The 14,893-nt window shown below is 50.6% G+C and overlaps 9 protein-coding genes across 9 annotated transcripts; 3 read left to right on the forward strand and 6 right to left on the reverse strand.

The window, feature by feature from the left end:
• Positions 1 to 113: 113 nt before the first annotated feature.
• On the forward strand, positions 114 to 1,741 carry ASPVEDRAFT_45260 (uncharacterized protein). The gene has a single exon (XM_040813241.1). It carries the CDS (start codon positions 179 to 181, stop codon positions 1,505 to 1,507), a length of 1,329 nt encoding a protein of 442 aa, XP_040671518.1. The 5' UTR covers positions 114 to 178; the 3' UTR covers positions 1,508 to 1,741.
• Positions 1,742 to 1,772: 31 nt separating this feature from the next.
• On the forward strand, positions 1,773 to 2,600 carry ASPVEDRAFT_45261 (uncharacterized protein). The gene is made up of 2 exons (XM_040813242.1): positions 1,773 to 2,265; positions 2,315 to 2,600. Exons 1-2 carry the CDS (start codon positions 1,787 to 1,789, stop codon positions 2,559 to 2,561), a joined length of 726 nt encoding a protein of 241 aa, XP_040671519.1. The 5' UTR covers positions 1,773 to 1,786; the 3' UTR covers positions 2,562 to 2,600.
• A 46-nt stretch (positions 2,601 to 2,646) lies between these two features.
• ASPVEDRAFT_174990 (uncharacterized protein) lies at positions 2,647 to 4,097 on the reverse strand. The gene is made up of 2 exons (XM_040808770.1): positions 3,765 to 4,097; positions 2,647 to 3,710 (listed from the first exon to the last, which is right to left on the reverse strand). The coding sequence occupies exons 1-2, from the start codon at positions 3,856 to 3,858 to the stop codon at positions 2,686 to 2,688; spliced, it is 1,119 nt and encodes a 372-aa protein (XP_040671520.1). The 5' UTR covers positions 3,859 to 4,097; the 3' UTR covers positions 2,647 to 2,685.
• A 755-nt stretch (positions 4,098 to 4,852) lies between these two features.
• ASPVEDRAFT_138139 (uncharacterized protein) lies at positions 4,853 to 6,583 on the forward strand (the record flags this gene model as incomplete). Its single annotated transcript, XM_040807462.1, has 5 exons — positions 4,853 to 5,070; positions 5,117 to 5,138; positions 5,191 to 5,264; positions 5,310 to 5,639; positions 5,686 to 6,583. 5 exons carry the CDS (start codon positions 4,853 to 4,855, stop codon positions 6,581 to 6,583), a joined length of 1,542 nt encoding a protein of 513 aa, XP_040671521.1.
• A 424-nt stretch (positions 6,584 to 7,007) lies between these two features.
• Positions 7,008 to 7,821, reverse strand: ASPVEDRAFT_32116 (uncharacterized protein; the record flags this gene model as incomplete). The annotated part of the gene is made up of 4 exons (XM_040810562.1): positions 7,008 to 7,127; positions 7,173 to 7,619; positions 7,700 to 7,741; positions 7,792 to 7,821. The coding sequence occupies 4 exons, from the start codon at positions 7,819 to 7,821 to the stop codon at positions 7,008 to 7,010; spliced, it is 639 nt and encodes a 212-aa protein (XP_040671522.1).
• A 512-nt stretch (positions 7,822 to 8,333) lies between these two features.
• ASPVEDRAFT_114484 (O-methyltransferase) lies at positions 8,334 to 8,894 on the reverse strand (the record flags this gene model as incomplete). The annotated part of the gene is made up of 1 exon (XM_040805616.1): positions 8,334 to 8,894. A coding segment is annotated over one exon (561 nt), but the record flags the coding sequence as incomplete, so codon positions are not given.
• A 365-nt stretch (positions 8,895 to 9,259) lies between these two features.
• Positions 9,260 to 10,890, reverse strand: ASPVEDRAFT_75041 (pyridoxal phosphate-dependent aminotransferase). Its single transcript, XM_040816280.1, has 7 exons — positions 10,727 to 10,890; positions 10,640 to 10,681; positions 10,334 to 10,590; positions 10,144 to 10,289; positions 9,892 to 10,106; positions 9,761 to 9,843; positions 9,260 to 9,716 (listed from the first exon to the last, which is right to left on the reverse strand). Exons 1-7 carry the CDS (start codon positions 10,874 to 10,876, stop codon positions 9,332 to 9,334), a joined length of 1,278 nt encoding a protein of 425 aa, XP_040671524.1. The 5' UTR covers positions 10,877 to 10,890; the 3' UTR covers positions 9,260 to 9,331.
• Positions 10,891 to 11,185: 295 nt separating this feature from the next.
• ASPVEDRAFT_175001 (MFS transporter) lies at positions 11,186 to 12,959 on the reverse strand. Its single transcript, XM_040808771.1, has 5 exons — positions 12,812 to 12,959; positions 12,735 to 12,755; positions 12,622 to 12,679; positions 12,506 to 12,565; positions 11,186 to 12,450 (listed from the first exon to the last, which is right to left on the reverse strand). The coding sequence occupies exons 1-5, from the start codon at positions 12,929 to 12,931 to the stop codon at positions 11,261 to 11,263; spliced, it is 1,449 nt and encodes a 482-aa protein (XP_040671525.1). The 5' UTR covers positions 12,932 to 12,959; the 3' UTR covers positions 11,186 to 11,260.
• Positions 12,960 to 13,221: 262 nt separating this feature from the next.
• On the reverse strand, positions 13,222 to 14,539 carry ASPVEDRAFT_199198 (isopenicillin N synthase family dioxygenase; the record flags this gene model as incomplete). The annotated part of the gene is made up of 2 exons (XM_040809275.1): positions 13,222 to 14,289; positions 14,351 to 14,539. The coding sequence occupies 2 exons, from the start codon at positions 14,537 to 14,539 to the stop codon at positions 13,390 to 13,392; spliced, it is 1,089 nt and encodes a 362-aa protein (XP_040671526.1). The 3' UTR covers positions 13,222 to 13,389.
• Positions 14,540 to 14,893: the final 354 nt, after the last annotated feature.

Genomic DNA, 14,893 nt, shown 5'->3' on the forward strand with positions numbered 1-14,893 from the left:
TGTCCCGGCCAGACGAGAACGAGGTGCGGAAGACTGGGCGTTGCTGGGCACCGCGGGGTACTTGGCGAAAGTCGATTTTTTCTTCTCTCAGACTGGGATGCCTGACAAGATGTGAATGATGTGAGGCTCATCGTATTTTTTATTCCTAGTCTGGTGTTGTTAAGGATCTGCGCTCAGAATGAATACCGGCCGGCTAGAATCTACAGCATATCCAACCTTGCAAGTCCCTTCCATGCACCATTTAGCCACGTTTCCTGTTAATCCAGCTGTCTCGACCTCTCATGAACACTCAAAATATGAGCCATCTGCGGTCCATGAGCATAAAGGGCAGATCTACGTCCAGAAAGCGCACCGGCCAACCACCTGGAAAACACCAATGGACAACATGCGAGCCCCCAGCCTGGCCGCCAAATCCCTCGATCTGCAAACGAGAGAGATATTCAACACGCTTGTCTCGACAATTCTCTTCCCCGCCACCTACGCAGCCTTTTACAAACGGGTCGACCAAGACATCATCGCATTCGTCCGCGACGACCGGCGCGCACAATGCCCGAACATCGAATGGCTGGTGCGATGCTATGCAACGTGGTATTTCGCAAAGAAGCATAACGATGAAGAAAAACTAGCCGAGAGTCGGTATATCTACGGTGTGCTTCTTCGGTATCTAAGGGTCTCGCTTGAGGACCCGCGGAGGAGGATAGCGGATACGACCTTCGCCACTGCGCTGCTACTCGCTGTTTATGAGGTCCTAGATGGGCGTACTCCGGATGGATGGTTGGTTCATATGACGGGTATTAAAGGGTTGCTGCGGCTTCGGGGCCCTGCTGCGCATTATAGGGGCATTGGGAGGACGCTTTTTCTGGCTTGTCGGGGGTTTTTTATTGCTGAGGCTTTTGCTAATCAGGAGGAGTGTATTCTTGCTGAGCCTGACTGGGTTAATGTCAGTGCGAGGGCGTTTGAAAGGGAAGAGAGGGCTGGGAGGGGGAGTACCCTAGTTAGCATCATCGACCAGGCGTATAGGGAAGCCGTTCTTGTCCCGGGGCTTGTAGCTCAGGCGCGTTCAATTCGGCTGGACGATGGTGTTCGCGAGTCTGAATCCAAGGCGGCTCTATGTACCCAGATAAAGCACGTCCAAGGAGCTCTTCAGACACTGACACGCCAACTGAATCGGATTTCCAGCCGGGAGGAGGCAAAGACAGGAGGGCCAGGACGAGCAAGGGAGGGCTTTATTGACTCGAGATATACAGCTTCGATTGCGCGGTATAACCTCCAAGGGCTGTGTGCTATTGAAGCGCTGCTCGATCAGGTGCTCCCCATGTTGGATGCTGCAAAACCGCCAACGAAGCAGGATATATGCAGCAGACCCGTTTCGACGTCTCCGAGTCTTCGCCGTCAAGTCCCGGCTGGGGCTGCACAAGCAGAAACAGACTCCAGCCTGCTAGAGCGTGGGAACCTGGACGATATGTTTCTCTCCATGGGTGCGATGGCTATTTGCATGGATAGGTAATACACTTTCTCAGTAGCCTTTTGAACAGAATCATATTGGCGCCAAGGCTGCCTTTCGATGCCCAGGCTGTTTTGTATTGGACGGTTGTACTGGCCCCAGCCCCAACACGAGAACTCACGACACAGCGGGATATGATTCGCCCGAGCGGTATTGGCAGCAAGCTCTCGGACTTGCTGCTGTTAGGACAGAGGGTTCATAGAAGTAGATAAATACCAGTCTGGCCAGGCAACTTTGGCTTTCCAGTTGACAACTCTGGCCTGAATCCCACCCACTCCCAAGATGTCTATACTAGTACTCCTATCACTCTTAAGTCTAAGCACAGCGCAATGTCCAACCCCTACAGAGACCCTCGCCGTGGAATGGCCCAACAGTCTATACCGCAACATCGAGATCCTCGTTTCAGAGATCGATTCCTCCTCCGACATCACCACCTACGAGGCCGTCTCCTGTGACGGAAACCCAGGAATGACACTCGCATTTGGCCCTAATACATTCTCTCTGCAGCGCGCGGGGAGCAATCAAGCTGGGCATAGTCTCATCGACGAGTGTCAGCCTCTTAACTCTGGCATGACATGCACGCACCTGGAGGAGGGCGGCATGGAGAATACTATTACTACCACTCACGGAAGCGATGAGATGTATACGGTGTCGATTGCCGTTGTCAGGTCTGGGGATAGTAACACGGCGCTTCCGACCTTGACTGCGCCGCCGTATGTGGGGTGTCCTGATACATGGCAGCAGTGCGGGGATGAGCCTTGGTATGACCTCTCTTTAGGTCTATGGTATATCGTGCTAATGGTTCTTTAGGTGTTGTCCTACTACTGCTACGATCTGCACCACTGCGCCAAATTCGCATGAGGCGTGTGCGAGTGTTGTGAATGAGGAGTTCCCTGGCCCTGCTCTGCCGTATATTGACCCGACAATTACGGGTGGACCAGATGCCAGTAATGGTGGAGATTCGCCTGGTTCGGAGGATGGAGCTGGTGTCTTTGCTGCTCAGCACACGGGTCTCTTGCTTGGTGGGCTTGCTGGCGTGGGCCTTGCTTTGTTTTGAGCGTGGAGGCTGTTATGGGGTTAGGGCTCGATTACTCGGATTATGCTAATGTGTGCCAGCTTCAGCAGTTCATAAATAATTAACTGTCTGTTTCTATATTCCAACTTCAGATAATATATATTGATTATATACGCGCCCGCGCCCTCAAGGCTTCGCTAAATACTAGACCCAGCTTTGCGATAGCCTCTGTTGAGATCTGGTGGTGAAGGACAATGCGCTTTCCATCCAGCTTTACTCCATGCTTTCTCCCTAGCTCATTCCATCTCTCCGTGGCGAGGCCAGTCTGCTGGAGGTTAAGCCATACTTGATTTGTCTCGACTTCACGTAGTAGCTGTCCTCCTAAATTCAGCCACATCTCGCCCACCTCCTTTGCAAGCCCATGCACGGCTTGTAATTTATCTCGGCTCCCCCATGGTCCCAGTCCAAACTGCTCGACCACTGCAAACTGCGCTGCCGCTGCCAATGGACCTGTCTGCCTCATCGCGCCCCCTAGGCTCTTTCGTATCCGGCGCAGTTGTGTGATGAGTTTGTTCGAACCCAGCACCATCGCACCCATAGGCGCCCCCAGGTTCTTGCTAAAATCCAAACTGACCAAATCGCAGAGAGTGCAGTAGTCAAACAAACTACCACCCCCGGCCGCAACAGCCTCCCACAATCGCGCACCGTCCATATGGACCCGGATCCCGTTGCTATGCGCCCACTCGCTAATCCGACGCAGCTCAGCAACAGGAACAACACTCCCACCAGCCGTATTCTCAATACTTATAACCGCCGTCGGACATTTATGCACATCGTCCGTGACAATCGCCCGAGATTTAACATCCTCCAACACCATATACCGCCCATTCGACGGCCGAACCGTCTGAATCGCTGCACCGCTCATACCAAGTCCACCCCCTTCAAAGTGTATAACATGCGCCCGCGCATCCACTAATACACCACATGGCGGCTGCGTTAATAGCGTCCGGATAGCGAGCTGATTCGCCATCGTTCCTGAAATCACGAACGCGCCGGCCTCGAGTCCGCACTGCGCCGCCATCAGTGACTGGAACTCGTTTGTCACTTGGTCTTCTTGGAACACGTCGTCGCCGAGACTGGCTGTGGCCATGGCTGCTAGCATACCCATTGACGGGGTTGTTATAACGTCACCTGGATGAATTAGGATTTCGGAGGCGGGTTGGGGGATGCTGGGTGGGTGCTTACTGCGGAAGTCAGTCTCTGCGCGACGCGTCGTGCCCCATGCGACGTTCTGCATGTTTTCTGCGAGTGTGTTTTCTAATGACCTGACGGGGGCCATGTTCCTGGCGTAGTGGGAAAAAAGCCTTTGGTACGTAGGTAGTCACCTTCTCCTGCCTTTATACATGTGCCTCTTTCGCCCGGCGGGTCCGAGGCAATATCATGCATTCGCAATCCACCACACAGCCAATAAATGAAGAATAATTTGTTGGTTTCTTCAAGAATGCAGGCTAGCGGAATAGCGCCACCAATCAGGAATCCGGATCGAAGACTCAGCTCAGCTTCTGGGCCGCATTGGCGAATTTCCTGCGCTGATCCTTCGAGGCTGAAATTCCAATACCTGCCGCTTTTTATATGTGAGACTCCTGATATTCCAGTGGATAGCCTGCTGATAATTACGCAAGGACGAGCTGGCAGTACCAGGTTTAATACCGCGATTCAATAGACTAATCAGGAGATCAGGCTGTACTCTGCATCCTCGAAGGAACAGGTCAGCTCATCCACCGGTGATCCCTCTTTCTCATTTCCCAGCGCAGGGAAAAGCCTTATTGAGTATCGAGCTCAGGGATTGGAAATGAACCAAGCCAGCACAGGCCTCCTTTTATAGCAGCCTCATAACATGGCACTATGCGGGATGAAACTTCTCAAATAGCATTATTATGGGAAACTGATCTGGATGCAGCCATGGGGCCGAATGATTGGGTCCAATAGATGATCATGGAAGAATTGGGCCAGACCAGAGGGGCTGTATGACATCCCTGCAGGACAGCTGGTAACTGCACCAAGGGCTGAGACTGACCTGTCCAGCACTGGAATGGTCCACATTCAGGGGCTTCTCTGATTTACAACCGTTTGGCTGCGAAGGATCGCACCCCGGCCAGTTCAATCCTCTAATCCGTGAGGCCGAATGTTAGTTGGGGCTGTTGGGACCTTGTGCAGTCAGAATGCACGACACGCATTCCTCGTCTTTAAATGCCGTTGGATCGTCGCGAGTGGGTGAGGCCTCAGACGAGCTTGCTATCCCACGCAGTCCCAACCTGCCTACTCCCTCAGCAATGCATTCCGAGTCGGTGTACGACAAGGAAGCGTCCACTTCGACCACCTCTGTTGCCAGTAGCCTCTCTGATGAACAGGTCGCCCGACATGGTCTAGAGATAGACCCAGAAACCGGCTACATACGATGGCGAAAGGATAGTAAGGACCACCCGCGGAACTGGTCGACCTTCAGGAAGACGTACGATACTTCGCTCGTCATGTTTCTCGAGTTTTATACGTATGTGCACTTAACCACGCCATTAGGCATTGCTAACGTTTCATAGAACTGTTATCAGCACCACAGGAGTGAGTCACTGAGTTTTCACAATCGTCACCTGAACTCCGTTAACTGTTGCAGGCTGCTGCGGCTGAACTGGCGTTAGACAACTACACAACCAGTAAGATGACTCTGCTCGTCGCATTCAGTCTGACGTGAGCCTCCTCTCTTCCATTTTGGCCAAAACTGATTTGTTTTAGATATCAGATAGGACAAGCAATAGGCGGGCTTGTCATTCCCCCCTCGTCCGACCTGTTCGGGCGGCGCATGCCCTACCTTCTATCCTGTGCCTTGTTTAGTCTGTCTTGTCTGCTCGTCGGAGTTGTTCCACATCTGAGCGGCGTCTTCATCGGGAGATTCTTTTCGGGACTTGCATCTGCTGTCCCGTCTGTGGTTGTAAGCGGGACAGTGGAAGACCAGTTCAACACCGAGCACCGGGTATGGATTGTCCTGCTCTGGAACGCAGCTGCCACAGCTGGACTCGCTTTTGGACCAGTGTACGCATCCTGTATTTCCACAGTTGCTAGCTGGTATACCTATCTTTATTAATTTTGCGTATTGTACTGACGAATCTAGGCGCTGGATCTTCTACAGTGCCGCCATCGGCACAGGAGTCTGCAATGTGCTTCTCCTTGGAATCCGCGAAAGCCGCCCAAGCAAGCTACTCGCAAAGAAAGTTGCGTCTCTACGTGTTGAATGTCCGAATGCAGATCTGAAATACCACACCGCAGACCCATTCCCCACGCTGAGAGTATTCGTGGATGTCGTCTTCATCCGGTCCATGCTCATGATCGTTACCGAACCGATCCTAATCATCATCTCCAGCATCAGCGCCGTTTCCTGGGGTCTTATCTACCTCTTCACAGAATCACTAACAGGATCTTTCACAGCCCTGGGTCTATCAAAAGCAGAAGCTTCATGGCCCTTCCTAGCCTTAATAATCGGCGTACTCCTCGACGCACTCCCGCATATCTGGGAAGTGCGCAAACTAAAAGAAAAGCGCCGCAATAAAATCCCCATCAAGCCCGAGGATAAAATCGCCGGATTCACCTATGGAACTATCGCTCTTGCCGCGGGGCTTTGGTGGTTCTATAGCACTACACCTCCGGCCTTGATCTCCGCCAGCCCTCTTCTCCCTACTGCTGCCCTAGTTCCGATCGGATTCGGGGTTAATGAGATTGCGTATACGCTTAGTGGGTACCTCACCGATACGTATACCGTGTATGCAGCGTCGGCTTTTGCGGGTCTGGCCTTTGTGCGTGCGATCGTTGCGGGCATTGCGCCGCTTATTGGGCATGTCTTGTTTACGCCCGGACATACGGTGACGCCTGGTTATGTGATTTCTGCGCTGGGGACGCTGTTCAGTCTGGTTCCGTTTGTCTTTCATCGTGTTGGGGAGAGGTTTAGAGAGAGGAGTGCCTTTGCACGGTATAGTTGTGAGATGGATTTGTTGACGAGGGTGCAGGATGTGTAGGCGGTCTACTAGTGACTTGCTTTGAACAAATATTGGCTACCTTGAGTCTGTTAAACAAGAATCCTGTTTTATAAAACGAAGGCTTTAAGGAAGGATAGTCTTCCATCGTGTGAGCACTGGGGCCCTGGAGTAATGGAGTTAGGGCAGACCACAACCAGACCCTGTTCCTAGCCCACTGCAATGGATACTTGAAATCAACTGCATTTACCTACACTACACAGAATGAAAGTATCGTCTAATACCTGGCGACGCCCGACGGATCAACTCAATCTCCCGCTCAACAGCAGCTACATGCGCTGGGCCTCGCTACCTGGGGACATGCTCTGTCAAGGGGGGTTGCTGAGATTGCATGTCATCGTGGGGGATCAACACGCTAACAGTGATCTGTCTTGGGACTTGATAAGCCAATAATATTATTTGCTATCTACTCCCTACCCAGAAAACTATAGACCAGCCTGCCCAGCACACATTCTCCCTTTGTATTAGCAGACACAATGCGCCGAGTATGATACCGCTTGCCATCGATCACCTCGAACCCCCATATCTAGCCAGTCAGTACCCAAATAGCACAGTCAAAGCAGAAACTCACCTGCTCAGCCGTCCAACCAGAGTCCAGATTCCTCACAAACGTATGAAGCCATATGTGCTTACCCTCTACCGGCTCATCCAACTCCCACGCCGTCTCCTTCCCATCCTCCAATATCTCCCCGCGCATAAACTTCTTCACCCTTTCTTGGTCCTTCGCAACCTTTGTCTGCAGCTCAAACTCCGGCAATGCGCGTCCTTCCGCAGCTCTCTCCCCATAAATCCAGTGCGTCTGGTGCTGGTTCGACCCGAACAGGTAATCCTTATGGTCAACCAACGACCAATCCAATACCCTGCGCTCTCTTGTCGTTCCCATTCCGCCTGTCGGTATTGTAAGGGCATCAACGACTGTCACGTCCGAGTCGGGCTGTTGCTCGTCTTTGTAGATGGATATGTCGAGACAGACACTCGCTAGGCCGATACCTTTCCGGAGGACCCAGTTTATACCTTGCTAGATATGATCTTATTAGCTGGGGAATCATAGAATGCTAAATGTTAAGATCGTGTATGAGGAAGGCTGGGATAATGTACCAGTTTCAGCATGGCATCTGTCCCCGTGCACAATCCTTTTTCCTGGGATAATATTAGTGAATACATTTTTAAGATGGTGAGTGCATTCCTACCATGTTCCATCGACCGATGAGGCTATCCATTATGCAAGACTATTGAAGAGGTGTACTGGATAGAGACCAATGCAAGCACAAGGGATATGAAAGCGAAGGAACAGCTTCACCCGTGGGGATCCAGCTAAATAAGAGGGGCACCGCCACGAGTGGAGAAATGAGAAACCGTGCGGAGAGTGACGAGCTGAAAAGAAAGCATCCTGTCTGTTTCCACACTGGGAGAAGCGATGGGACGATCGGGCGGTGCACGGCCATTCAGCTCATCGCCAGATCACACTGCATTAGGGCGAACTATAGTTCGTGTCGATCATTTCGGGTGCGTACAACCTGGCTTGGCTATTAGGTTTAGATTATTACGGCTCCGACTCGGCGTTTATGGTAGGTTTTGTATTCAGTACTGATATCAGCATAGGCCGCGGCCATTGATAGTGATGTGGCTGGTAGAGCGATCACAGCATCCGTGAAATAAGAACAACATCATCCCTCCCATTCGGAAGCACACAGGGAACCCTCGTCGAGATATACTTGTCTCCCTCAACCCAGCGAACATACTCACCCGCCTCCCCATTCCCAGCATTATCAGCAACAACAACAGATCCCCTCTTGACAAGACCATGGTCCTCGCAAATGCGCAAATCACTGAGATACGCCGGCTCCCAGTGGTCAATAAACAGGATATCGAAGACGACCTTCTTAGAGTCACCGGCAAGCTGTACCAGTCCATCTGCGCTCTTCCCAACAATAATCTGCACGAAACCACCTAGCCCTGCAAGCTCCACGATCCATTTTGCGATACTCGCGTACTCGGGGTTATACTCGAAACTAATGTACTTGCTCCCGCCAGCACTTCGCACCTCGTTTCCGAAGAGAATAGCTGAGTACCCGATATATCCGCCTAGCTCGCCCATGACCTTGGGTCGAACAGAACGGATTTCTTCAAGGATTGGCTGGCTTCTGTCAGGCCCGATTGTCATCATGGTGTGGCTTCCTTTGACAGCCCAGTTGTCGATTTCATTAAGGATTTCAGACGGATTGTTTCGTAGGACTTCGAGGTTGGGGTGGTTGAGGAGGTATGTGTATAGGGCTTTTTCGCGGCCGTCCTGACTGCGGTCAGTGTCCACCATTAATGGGATGTAGCGGATGACATACACCATGCCAGATAGTTTCATCTTGGTTCTTTACTGGTTGCGACATTTCCACAGTTCAAGTGCTGGTTTGCTTGTTCTTGTTTTACAATCTGGGATGAGCTTGTCTTATATTCACCCCACCCGGAAATAACTTCGGGGCTTATCAGATTATCAATCACAGCGTTACATCGGTGAAGCATGGCCATCCGATCTATTAAAAGATTAGAACGGACGAACTTGGTGATCTCCGATCCGGGGTGGTCTGACTCGGAGTTATCGTCGGAGAATTTAGCGGAAAACAGGCTCGGAGATGTTAACCAATATATAATTCTTTACGCTATATGTGATGCTAATTACTGATGTAAATACTTGGATAGCTTCCAGTTTGAGGATGATATACACCATATAATAAATCAAGCTGTGTTTATAACACGCAATATCCTCGTCAACCCTTCATCCAGAACAACCCGTGGATGCGCCATAACAATCCGAAACCAGCCCGGCTCCTCAGCAGCAGAAGTGGCACCAGACGTAAGGTAAACCTTCTCAGCCCGCAGTCGACGCAGGATCGTGTCATCGTCCTGCCCTTTCATCACATCGCCGAGCCTCGCCCACACAAACAGGGCGGCATTCGACTGTTGGTATGGGATGCCGTGCTCTCGGAGAAAACTAGTGACGTGCTGGTAGCTCCACGATAGTCGGGCCCGGTACTCGGAGATAAATGTATCGAGGAATGAATCGTTTCCCAGGAGAGACGCGACGATGCTGTCAGCGACGCTGGATGGGAAGTTCATGAGCCTGCTACTGTTAGTTGGGCTTTTGAATAGTGCTGGCAGTCTTACGAGATGCTTTCGCAGGCGTTGAGGAAGTTCTTGTTTGCCTGGCTGATTAGAACGCCGACTCGAAGGCCAGTCGCGCCAAAGTCCTGTTCAGTTTGTTAGTATCGGCGATGTCCAAGATGGAGATAACCTACCTTGCTTAAACCCCATACCGCATGGATCCTGCGCGGGTCAATGAGATTCTCCGTGTCGATAGCGATGACAGATGTGAATGGTGTCGGATCGCTCATTTCCGGATTATCCCAGACGGAGATTCCATACAGCTCATCGGATATCAAATGGAGGTCCAGCTTCTGGCAGAGCTTCATGTACGCCTTTAGGACATCTTCGGAATAACATCGGCCTGTGACTGTTAGATCTCCCAGTACACCGGGTCATCGACCTACCCAGCGGATTATTCGGCGAGCATAGCAAGACGGCTTTGATTCTTTTCCCTTCATCTCTCGCCCGGTTAAATGCCGTTTCGAATCTGTCAACTGCCTCGAGCCCCATCGGATCGATTCCTTGTAGCGAGACATCAAGCATATTAACACTGAGCGGTCGTTAGCTAGGACATGTCGAGATGTATGCACCTACTTAGCCCGATTCCCAAAGATGGTCCTGAAAGTAGTCCAATACGGTCGTCCAACAAGGATGTGGTCTCCCGGATCGCACAAAGCCCAAGCACAATTCTCAAGCGCGTTACTCGCCCCAGAGGTAATGCACAGGTGCTCAGGAAGTAACGGGGTGATCGGTCGGAATTGCTTATTGAGGAAACGGCAGACACTCGCCTTGAGTTTCTTGGATCCAGAGAATCCATCACCGTATGTCAAGGCATGGTTTTCGACCGGTGGCTGATAGTTCATTAGATAAAGTATGTTGGCCGTCTGGTATATGACGAACCTGGGAGTTGATGAATTTCCTCATCTCAGTTTGCATCAAAGCCTAGCTGGGTTAACATCAGAGTTAACTCCAGTGTAGAGGACGTACATTCTCCGCCAGACCAAGATTGACTATCCCATCGGAGTTCAATTCCGGATCCCAGAGATTGTTCAAGACATCGAAGAAAACAGGAACCTTGGGCTCGAGAGAGCGGCCTCGGTTTGAGACGATGTCGCTGGAGGTCTCTAGTTGGGCCATATTCCTGAATTTGTTTGAACATGACTCAAATGTGTGCAGCAGCGACGTTGGGCAGGATATATATCCACTGGGTCCACATATAAACCTAGTCCGAGAGTGGGTAATGTCCGACGCATTGTCCGATTCGTTTGCCACAGTCCTGTCATGGCCTTTAGTATACAACTGCTGGTATTCTATAGAGGATTATATTCAATTTGGATTTATCTGTCAAAAGGATTTAGCGTTATATTGCTTATGGAACAATGTCTTTGCATTCATATTACAGTTTGGGGAAACCTAAGATATATATCAGGGAAAACCCAAACCAAGACAGCCAAAGCAGCTCCAAATATTCCCCATATCTCAGTCTGTACAGTAATCTAGTCTGCATATGGAGAAGCCCGTTCAGCGAAGGAATAACAACACAAGAATCCCCCACACTCCCATCGGCACCGCCAGCGCCCACGACATGGTCCCCCAACCGGCATGATCACGAATGAATCCCCCCAAGAAAGGGCCTACCAGTGAACCTGTAGCAACGGCATTATTACAGAGCGCACAGGCCAATGCGATCGCAGCATTCCTGCTCAACGCCCCGGGCCCCGCCGTCGATGCCTCAAGTGCAATGGTGTTCACTTCGACCATAATCGGTACCTCATTAAGTCCAACAAAACCGCCGATAACTGCTAGTAATGCGCAGAGAAGAACCTTATGGCCAATGGTATTCTCTGTAATAAATCGCAGGCTTACCATCAACGGTACCATCGCAAATAGACCCGCCGCAACCAAATAGCCGCGCGTCTTGGGCCACCGATCCTGTATATACCCAATGCCGGGGTCAAGGACATGTGGCACCAGCAGAGCAATAAATATAAGGCCTTGGCCTGTTTGATTCCAACCAAAGGTATCATGGACGAAGAGTGGTAATACACTATCGAATGCCGTTATAGATGTAAAGACAGCGCTGTAGACCGTCAACGCCAGAGCCATGCGTGGAGACCGGAGTAGGGCCAAGACTGCCTTGTAATTTGTCGATTGGCACGAGCTTGGTGATGAATAGTTCCTGTATTCGAGATCGCTTGATGTTTTGTCTCTTTGACTGGAAGTATTACCTCCTTCTCTTCCTGCAGCGGCCGTAGCAGCGGCAGGACTGTCTTTATCGCCAGGTATCTGTGGACACTCCATGGCCGTATGTTCTGATGGTATCTGATATTCCGCCGTTTCGATGATCATCATCCGGAGGGCTAGATCCACAGCTAGAAACCCAAATGCGAGTCCGAACGGGGCGTAATAGCCCGCATGTTCATAAAGGACTCCACCAAAGAGCGGCCCAGAAACGGCTCCTGCTACTGTGGACATGGCGAAATAACCCAGCGCATTCCCCAGTGCATCTTCTTCAAATCGATCCACTAGTAGGGCTAACCCAGCTGTCCAGACCACCGATGCAGCCGAGCCCTGGAGTAAACGCCCCAGAATCCATAGAGATAAGTGCGATCCAATGCAGAGGAGCGCCGTGGCAACCACTAATGCAGCGAGCCCTGCTATAAACAGCCACCGCCGTAAGTCAACGCGGTGCACAAGATATCCGCAAAGCACTAGGTTATATCGTGTCATACAGAGTATTGGTTACGAAGGGGAATTGAAACTTACGAGAGGATGTGATCATCGCTGCTCCATACAACGCAAGAAGGATCGAAGTCCAACGTTGTTCTGCGAATAGATTTAGTCACAGAACCAGCATGAATTAAACCAAATAGCAGACTCACGTTCCTCTACAGGTAAATTGACCCTTTCCGAGAGTGCAGTGGGAACAATAGGAACGATCTAAAAGCATGAACCTCCTGAACATACTGGAAAATCTTTTACAGAGCCCGCTTACCAACCCGTAAAGAAGCGTGTCCTGGGGCCACATCATTAGCGTTCTGTGGCTTGGATGGCGTGTCAAGCGGGCCATACCGTCGTTCCAGCAAAGCAAACCACACCTATAACGAAGCCCCTCGAGGACCGCCATTTGGACAGTGAGGCACCCGACGGTGCTTTGCCACTGCGGGCAAGACATTGCGCAACGCTCGCCATAGTCGGATGATACGAGCGTGCTCTCTACCTGTCAGTCCTGGCGTAAAACAAAAGCAAAAAACAGGGAATTTAACTGAATATATTCAAGGCACGACGTCTGTCCATGTAATGCAAGGGGCCGTGCTTAAAAATCCAGTCAAGGGATGGAGAGGGTTGTAGCAGAGAATGTAAGGTATTTCGGTTAATGATCAACATCGCACTTATCCAGCACTCTGAGCGTTTGTTATGGAAATTCGACATGCTCTATCTTCACTACTGTATGGAAGTATGTCTGGAAAAAGTAACTCAGTGACGAACCATTTATGACAAGATCGTGGGCGCTATCTGACTACACAATAGCGGTTGTATATTATGGGGTTTGGTGAATTCAAATCGTTGGATTCACTTCTCAAAGCAGAAAACACCTTGTCAACAGAAAGCACCTAAACCGAGTTTTAACTGAAATCATGTAGCTTCCACTATGCTGCAGACTTGGATGAATCCTTGTGTTGATATTCCAGGGCAAATCTCCTGGTCAGCCACTCGCCGGCCGTGATTTCATCCTCCCACTCCAGCGATGACCATCTTCCTTTGGCTTCACAGCCCGGAAGAGGTTTTATAACCAGGTCAAAGTCAGGCTGGATGAAGAAGCCAATCGAATATCGCTCAATCAACATACCATCACCTGCATCAATGTGCTTCAGGTGATGGGGGGTAGTGACCCGATGCAAGGAGCTTTTCCATTTCCCATTAGACTGTCTCTCTAGCATATCGGCAATCTGAATAATGATTGTACCGGGTCTAGGGAGTACAGGCCTAAAGGTGCCGCCCTCTTCATCCTCAACCTCGAGTCCACCAGTTGTATCTTGGAATAGTAAGGTCAATTGCCCATAATCCGTATGAGCATTGAGACGAGAGGACTGTCCACTTGTCAGGCATCGAGTGGGTTCGGATAGGTAATGATTCCAACCAGTCGAACTGCGATTGAAATCCGGGTTTTGCTGTTTCCCAAGAAGATCCTTGTCCGGAATATCAAGGATTTCACAGAGGCACCGGAGAATTTGCAGCTCCTGCTTTATGCATGCATCCCACCACTTCTGAGTGAATGCCTCAAAGCCAGGAAATATTTCTTCAGGCAGTATTCGATTTGGCGTGAACTCAGGGTTTGGGGCCTTGCTCGGGTAGGGATCGCCTGTTTCAAGGGCTTCCCTCGTTTCCACTGGGCCGGTTTTACGTATGCGCTCGATATCCGCTTGGTCCCAAACACCTTGACTTAAGACGGTGGTACCGGCAGCCGCCCAGCCACGATGGTCGGATGGGTCATGAGGGTGACGAACTAGTTCCTTCACGTCATCCGGTAGATCAAAGAAGCGTTTAGACTGTGTAGGTCAGTAAATGGACGGGATGATGATGTATAGAAATCAATATAGAGAGGAATACCCACGAAAATGCCTCTTCTATGAGGTCTTGGCCGATGCTATGGTTGGCAAGATGTACAAGGCCAACCGACTGGAATGCATCATCCAGTTGTTTCAGAGCAGCCTTACGCTCTGGTGGAGTACCAGCTGAGAGAGCTTGGAAGTCAATCACAGGAATGTGTGCGGGCTCCACAAGTTCAATTCCGACCATTTTGACTTTCCACGGTGGTAAATAGAAAAAAGGCTTGAAATGTGTGCCAAATTGCTGTAGAATGAAGGCCGAACCAGCGAGCGGAATTATTTTAAATAAGAAACAAATGGAGGCAATAGTACAGATGACATAGTCCACATGCCAGGTCTGATGTTTGATTTCTCACTCACACACCAAGAGGTGCAGGGAGAAACCGTCAAAAGACGGTGTATATACTATGTAGTACAGTATAAGACAGGAACGAGATCTATTGGCCGAAATGCATCCCCAACCTCTGCGGATCTGCTGACGTGGTATGTCGGCCCCCCTTGCGGGATTTATTCTAACGGAGAGGGTAACGAAGTATTACGTAGA

This window comes from Aspergillus versicolor, assembly GCF_001890125.1.
Source record: "Aspergillus versicolor CBS 583.65 unplaced genomic scaffold ASPVEscaffold_9, whole genome shotgun sequence".
Taxonomy (NCBI): domain Eukaryota; kingdom Fungi; phylum Ascomycota; class Eurotiomycetes; order Eurotiales; family Aspergillaceae; genus Aspergillus; species Aspergillus versicolor.

Bases quoted from the DNA above. Each gene is read 5' to 3' on its own strand.
- ASPVEDRAFT_45260 (XM_040813241.1), top strand. From the start codon at position 179: ATGAATACCGGCCGGCTAGAATCTACAGCATATCCAACCTTGCAAGTC.
- ASPVEDRAFT_75041 (XM_040816280.1), bottom strand. From the start codon at position 10,876: ATGGCCCAACTAGAGACCTCCAGCGACATCGTCTCAAACCGAGGCCGC. The intron at 10,591-10,639 runs GTTCGTCATATA...ATGAACTATCAG, and splicing joins GGAAATTCATCAACTCCCAG to CCACCGGTCGAAAACCATGC. The intron at 9,844-9,891 runs GTAGGTTATCTC...CAAACTGAACAG, and splicing joins CGGTATGGGGTTTAAGCAAG to GACTTTGGCGCGACTGGCCT.
- ASPVEDRAFT_175001 (XM_040808771.1), bottom strand. From the start codon at position 12,931: ATGGCGAGCGTTGCGCAATGTCTTGCCCGCAGTGGCAAAGCACCGTCG. The intron at 12,680-12,734 runs GTAAGCGGGCTC...TCATGCTTTTAG, and splicing joins ACACGCTTCTTTACGGGTTG to ATCGTTCCTATTGTTCCCAC. The intron at 12,566-12,621 runs GTGAGTCTGCTA...ATCTATTCGCAG, and splicing joins CAATTTACCTGTAGAGGAAC to AACAACGTTGGACTTCGATC.
- ASPVEDRAFT_45261 (XM_040813242.1), top strand. From the start codon at position 1,787: ATGTCTATACTAGTACTCCTATCACTCTTAAGTCTAAGCACAGCGCAA. The intron at 2,266-2,314 runs GTATGACCTCTC...ATGGTTCTTTAG, and splicing joins CAGTGCGGGGATGAGCCTTG to GTGTTGTCCTACTACTGCTA.
- ASPVEDRAFT_174990 (XM_040808770.1), bottom strand. From the start codon at position 3,858: ATGGCCCCCGTCAGGTCATTAGAAAACACACTCGCAGAAAACATGCAG. The intron at 3,711-3,764 runs GTAAGCACCCAC...TAATTCATCCAG, and splicing joins CGCAGAGACTGACTTCCGCA to GTGACGTTATAACAACCCCG.